Raw genomic sequence first — 7325 nt, 5'->3', positions numbered from 1 at the left:
GATGCTTGCTCATCATTTTTATTCAGCACAATTTGATAAATACAGTAGATGTTTTCATCTGATATTTTACCCGAATTTCACAATGCAATGTCTTCCTATCATGCGTTCGCAGAGTTTATATTTTATAACATGTTTTTTAAGATTATTAATTAGGACAATATGGTACTTTGTGTATTTAAAGCCCAGAATAACCCATATTCTGGGCTAGAAACCTGGTCTGTGATTTTATATTAATCAATCCATTTCTATTTGCAGTGTTTCACAAGACAATAGTTAGCATGTTAATTCTCAACAATTTTTCCAATTATATCTAACATATCCACTATTATGGTGTCAATTGTGTGATAATGAGTATATGTATTTGGTAAAATATAGTAATTGAATTAGATTTATGTTACAAATCCTTCCTTACTCGTAATAAAAACACGGATTAAAATTTCTATCATAAAAACAAATACTTAATAGTACTATATATGTTTATCATTCAATGAGTCAGAATCATATCCCCACCTGCACCATGTATATATATGTTTCCATTCCCCAAACTCCAAATAAATTTCAACCATGAACAACAAAAGTATCCAACACTTATATATTCATTCATGAAGTCTTTTTCAGGTAAAAGGCATTGGGTTTGCCCATAAACTAATAAACACTTGCTTACAAATTATGTCAAGAAATTCACCCTACAAGTAACAAGTTTCGTGGTGAACTATGACTCTCTCTCTCTCTCACACACACACACACACACACACACGTGCATATATATTACTGCTTTTAGTTTAGGTGTGATCTTCTTTTAGTATATACATCGACGATTAAGTACTAGTATGATATATAACCCCATAATTTGTGTAGTGTTAAGACGAAATTCTTTTTTATATCTCACTAGCCGAATTATCTTCATGGCAAACATAAGAAGTAAAGGACACATTCTCGAAATAAAGGAATTAAAGGGTGCGCTCATTGCATCTTATGAAATGCTTTTATTCATGTATATCTAGTGCTAAATTATGTTTATCGCACCTAATTTTATGCTGCCCATTTGAAGTTCTAATCGTGCACGATAAGATATCGAAAGATGAATTAGTGCCAAATAAGTTTGGTTTGACTATTAATGACAACTCATCTCCTAGAAATATTATCCTACATATATATTTTACATGTGTACTATTCATGACCACCCTTCTTCATTTCCATATTATCGTTATTTTATATATTTATTTTAATTTCAGTATCCTATAATTATTACTAACTTCATTAGATCTACAAATAACATAAAAATCAAAGCTTAATTAATTTTTTCTATTATTTAAAATTAAATGATAATAGAATAATCAGTGCTTTTTATATTTATTAATGACGTATTTAAATCATGAATGTATAAAATAAATAAAAGTAATGCTAACACAATCCAATAAAATATGCTCACATAAGCATATTGCCTAACTTTTTTTAAAAAAAATTGCATTCATTATGAAATTAACCCATCACAGTATTTTGTACACCTATTTAAGTATTACGAAATCGGTGGTTGTAGAATTTTGGTTTGCCACAAACTCAAACATGATATTTAGTTTTGAAGTGGAAGAAGATGATAATTAATTAGGCTGAATTTCACTAAAGACTAAAGAGTGCTTGTATTTCGGCAAAATAAAATGTTATAAGCATTTGATTATGCTTCGTTGACCCAGTTTACTTAATCCAATTACTTTCAAGGTTTATGGGTTCTAGCCACTTAAAATTTAAGTTATTTTATAATTTGCGGGTTTTGGCGATTAATCCTATCAATAACCAATATAAATTAATATACTCAAAACATAGGACTAACTTCAGGTATAATCGCCAAAATACCAGTATATAACTATCTTAACATTAATTTAGTTTACCATTGCGTTGTTAATTCCCATAGATTCTCGTACCATGTACGGACTAAAACCATATACACTACCGGCTATCCAATCACAAATCTTCAATAATTACAATAAGACTCATCTTTTTAAACAATGGTTACAATATTAAATAATTGAGGATATTATATAACATGGAAAGTCATTCAAATATAACTAATATGATAGTGAAAACATGCAAATTATAAATATTTAAACTGTAAACTATGATCTGGACCATTTAAAAATGTAAACAGATGACAAAATATTAGCAACAAAAATATCAACATAATGTCAACACAGTATCAACCATTGATGTTGTGTTAACATTCTTTGTTGCTATTATTTTATCATTTATTGACATTTTCTAACAGTCCAGATCATAGCTTGAAGTTTGTATAATATATAAAATTTGCACTTGATCACACCCCACTAGTAATATTTATATCTTTTAAATTATTTTAGTAATAACGCCATTTAATTTCATTTTGTATCAAAATTCACAAATCGATTGAATAATATAACTTGATTTTGTTTCTATATAATGTGGGAGTATAAATTATTTGAAATTATAGTAGTTGTTTATAAAATTAGCTCCAAAATAAATTAAATATCAAATTAATTAGGAATAATAGCATTCAAATTTAAGTGACATAATACTTAAATCATTTGTATAACTATAAAATAATTAATTAGAGAATAAATCAAATTTATTTCTTCATTATTGAACCATAATCTTCAATTTATAATAATTAGAGAATGAAAAGATGTGTCCTTAATGGAATCCAATGCATAATAAGAAAATAAATGGATACATGAAGATATTTTTCCATTACCAAAGACTTGTGATGATATTTAATTTTTCAGGAATCGCAAATTTATTTTTCAGGACTAAATTTGAAATATATAACTTGGCTAAAACCAGAATTGAACCAAGATCGAGAAGTTTTTTTAATAATCAATCCTAATTTATATAGATGAATAGAGACACTTTTTTGTAGTATGAATATGCGAAATCCAATTATAATATGCTGATACGTGAATAGAAGAGATTATTCTAATAAGTACACATATCGTAGTAGAACTCACCGCGTCGTTATCCAATGTGAAAATTAAATGATTTCATTTTTATTATGTTTACAAAATAGAAACAAAATTGAACCTCAACTTTGATACTCAAACATCATGATCAATCGACACTTGCGCTATAGAAAATGACCTAATTTATGGAGTGCGGACGTTTGCACAACGCGACTCTTTTTATTTTCTTCTTTTTAATTGAAGTATCAATTTAATCTACGCAACTAACCTTTTTGCGGTGGTCCACAATTAAATAAATAAGATACTGTCTAGTATTAAACCCAATGTTTTAAAAACCGGACCGGCAACCGAACCGGCGACGTTACTGGTTCACGGTTCAACCAGTCCAACCGATCGAACCACCGGTCTAACCGTTTTACTGTTGCAAATATATATAAAAATATATTAAATTTAGTAAATGATTTACAATTAATAATATATCACAAAACATTAAACCTTATAGATAATTAGTGATGTATAAATATAAATAATATTAAAATTTAGTAAATATATTCAGATATATATATTTAATATTAGTTAGTCTAGATAAAAAAATTTAATATTTCATGTATTAAAATAGATAATGTTTATATTAATTTAAGAAAATTTATTTCGTAAAATAATATATAATTAAATACGAATTAAGTACTTATTAATTAGTTTAGATAAGATTATTCATTAATGTCAATAGCTAGGGTATATAAATTAAGTATGTAATATAAAAAATTTATTTATAGTAAATAATGAATCTTATATGTTACTAATAATAATATAGGTGGTAAGTAGAGCATCATTAAAATATAAAGGATGATAATTATATATATTATAAGTAACAATTATATTAAAGAATAATAAAATTAAAATGAATTATTAGTTTTTGTAGATAAAATTAATGGTTAATGTATAAAAATATTTAATGTTCAAATTGTTCAATGAGTCCATGTGGTGGAGTGGTAGAGGTCTTCTTAACTAGAAGAGAGGTCATGAGTTCAACCTCTACCAACAACAAATTTTAAAAAATTTTGAAAAAAAATAATAGAAAACCGGTTTCCGGTTCACGGTCCAACTGGTCCGACCGGCCGGTTCCACCGGTTCACGGCGGTTCAATGCAGTGGTAATAGAAAACCGATTTCCAGTTCACGGTCCAACTGGTCCGATAGGCCGGTTCCACCGGTTCACGGCGGTTCAATGCAGTGGTAATAGAAAACCGGTTTCCGGTTTCCGGTTCACGGTCCGACAGGCCGGTTCCACCGGTTCACGGCGGTTCAATGCAGTGGTGGTTTAAAGGGGTGAATCGGACCGGACTACCTACCGGTTCGCGGTCCGACCGGTCGAACCGGCCGGTCCGGTCCGGTTTTTAAAACATTTTAAACCAGTAATCAAGTTTTTATAGCTAAATAAACATCGATTTAGGAAAATTGATGCCTCAATCTATGTATTGCGAATTGGAATTGCATTCATGATCATTAATTTCAATTATGGATTTTCATATACTAAAGAGTAATTAATAAAGTTAATAAACTATTACTTGAAACAAATGATGTACTCCCTCAATTTCATGTACTCCATCAATTTCATAATTGAGTCATATTTGTTTTTAAACGCAGTTTAGTCACTTTTATTTTTTGGTACAAATTATATTCTCTTTTATTTTACGTTTTCTTTATCAATTTTACTTGACTATTGTTTATATTCTTTATTCACTCAATATCTAAACACTCATATTTTTTTTAATCTTTGGATTAAAGGTAGTACTCCAGAAAAGATTATTAACATTAACGCGTAACCACATTTAAATCGTAGTCTATGAGCAAAAAGTAATTGAAATATTAAATGGTTTAGTTGGGCCCACAAGAGTATTCCCTCCACATGTCACGTACAAAATACTCTGTCACTTTACACGTTACTATTCAAATAGCTCTGCACAATCCTACAAATACAAAAAATCAATTGAATTCCATTCCCCAAACCGCAGAAAAATATCTGCATCAATTTGTAAGCCATGGCCACTGGAGCTGCCGGCGACGGCTTATTCCGGAGCCTGCTCGAAGGCTGCATTACCGCCGCGGACACCGGGATCCAGCGCCGCCCCTACCACCGCAACTGCGGCTGCGCTCTCCACAACTCTGCCGGACACTGCCCCCACCGCTCCAGATACGATAAGGTCTCCTACCCGATCCGCCGCTCCTGGAGCGAAGGATCTCTGGCGCTGATCGGCCAGTCCTCGCTGTCTCCGTCCTCCTCCCCCGCCTCGGCGTCGGCGGAGATTCCGAGGACAGCGTCGCAGTTGGCGCTGTGCAGAGCGGCAGAGGATGATGAGGTGAGTGATTCGCCCAAAGCGTGAGCTTGAAATTTGTCGAATTTTGGGAATAATCTGTGGCCTGTGCGAATTAAAAAAAGAAAAAAAATTACGGAGCGAAATAATGTTGTTGTGATTATTTTTCTTTGTTTTTTTTCCCGAGTTTAGATGATTTGGATATGCATATTGGTGTATGGAACTCGTTGTACAATCTAAGGCTCCGTCCATAAATTTGTTTATGCTGCTCGCTCACTTAGTCGTGTTTAATTCCAATTTAGTACTCTATTTTCTTCTTCAATTTGTTGTTTATGCTGCTCGCACACTAATAGTATAGAAATAGTAGGCAACTTTGTGGCAAATTAAAAAATCTAGTTGAATAAAAATGAGTTAAAAGGGGAAAATCTTTTGAGACGGCTGAATAGCATTAGCATACCTGTGAATTGTGATGTACAAATATACAACTGTGACAGAAATGAATTAACATTGTGGGTTGATAAAAAGGCGGGCATTATTAATTTAACATTTTTAAGAAACCCAGTCGTTCTGTGTCGCCTAACGATAGTAGACGACTATTCAACACATGTATTTTTGGCTCAACATATTTCTGGTGATGTTTTTTTCTTTTGGAAGGAGGAAACATTTGGTCTGGATGCCAAAAATAGCGAGATGGCAAGCCGCCTCCCTCCCCCAATTCAACTTGCCACACTTTGCTCAAATATTTAGAATTATTGATAATCTGGATTTGGACGAGGCCTTCCATCCCCCAGATATTTCAACATATTATACTTACTCCCAAGTTTAATGATCTGAACCTTGGATATTTCAACAAATTATACTTACTCGGAAGTTTTAATATTGCTTGACCAATAAGCTATAAACTCGGAAGTGTCAAATTCTCCTATAGTAAGGGGTGGATTTTAATTGTTGTAGACGTGATGATGTAATCCCATTTCTTTTTCCTCTATTTACACTTTATAGAGTACTAATGAGTTTAGGGGATCCAAGGATATCTAAGAGTGTCCACAGTGGTGGTGGTGGACACCAGTCACGGAACAGCCAGCCAACAGCCACAAAAACTCTTCCACCGCCACAAAAACTTATCCAACTCAGTGGACAACCATGCCATAGCCATAAATCACATTATTTAATCAATTGTTGGTATATTTAATTGGACCAGAATAAAAATTATCAGATGAAAATAGTTAGAAAAAAACATCATCAAAATTTAAGAAAAATAAAATAAACTAATTAGAAAAATTCAAAATAAAAAAAATCCGGCGGTCGGCGCACTACAGTGGTCCGTCGCGCTGGCCGCCGGTGAACCACCCCCACCGCGTTTGCGGCGACGCGGCGCCACCACTGTGGACAATCTAAGATATGTCTTTCTCCTAATAGACTTCTGATTTAATTAAACAAATTTTAATTTAATTAATTAAATTTTATTAGAGATACTACTCTATCCGTTCCATAGTAGTGGAGTCATTTTGCTGTTTTGGTACGTTCTATAGTAGTTGAGTCATTTTCTTTTTTAGTAAAAGTCAACGCATTTCTTCTCACTTATACTTGATCTCAGTTACTTTATTATCTCTTTATCTCTCTACATTTTTCATTTTCTACTTTATTCTTACTTTACTTAACTCACTTAACACAATTTTTCTTAGTTTCCGTGCCAAAAAAAATGATTCCACTACTATGGAACGAATGTGGTATTAATAAAGACCTCATACTTAGTTTAACCTACATAGAATTACATTTTTTTTTCTTCATGATTCAATTTAGTGTTATATCACACCAAGTATTATCAGTAAAGTCCTTCACGTTAGATTGTCCACATCCGTGAGGTTATGAACAATACTAACTTACTTTCTATAAGGAACTGAATGCAAAATCTACTGAATGGATCGACATGCAACAAGAATGCTCTGATCATACTCTTATAAATCTAAAACTGGAAAGCACCAAAGATCACCAGAAGCATGTTGCGTGTGGTTAACACTTTGTATAATGAGACAATAATCGCCGAGGTCCATTATAGTAAGAATATTTTTTTTTGTCTC

General features: G+C 32.2%; 1 protein-coding gene across 1 annotated transcript; it reads left to right on the top strand.

Moving 5' to 3' along the window:
* Positions 1-4897: 4897 nt before the first annotated feature.
* On the top strand, positions 4898-5507 carry LOC121806845. The gene has a single exon (XM_042207005.1). It carries the CDS (start codon positions 4972-4974, stop codon positions 5311-5313), a length of 342 nt encoding a protein of 113 aa, XP_042062939.1. The 5' UTR covers positions 4898-4971; the 3' UTR covers positions 5314-5507.
* Positions 5508-7325: the final 1818 nt, after the last annotated feature.

The sequence above is a fragment of the Salvia splendens genome, chromosome 6, assembly GCF_004379255.2.
Source record: "Salvia splendens isolate huo1 chromosome 6, SspV2, whole genome shotgun sequence".
Classification (NCBI taxonomy): Eukaryota; Viridiplantae; Streptophyta; class Magnoliopsida; order Lamiales; family Lamiaceae; genus Salvia; species Salvia splendens.
Note: the sequence above shows the minus strand (reverse complement) of the source record. Positions and strands in the feature narration are given on the sequence as shown.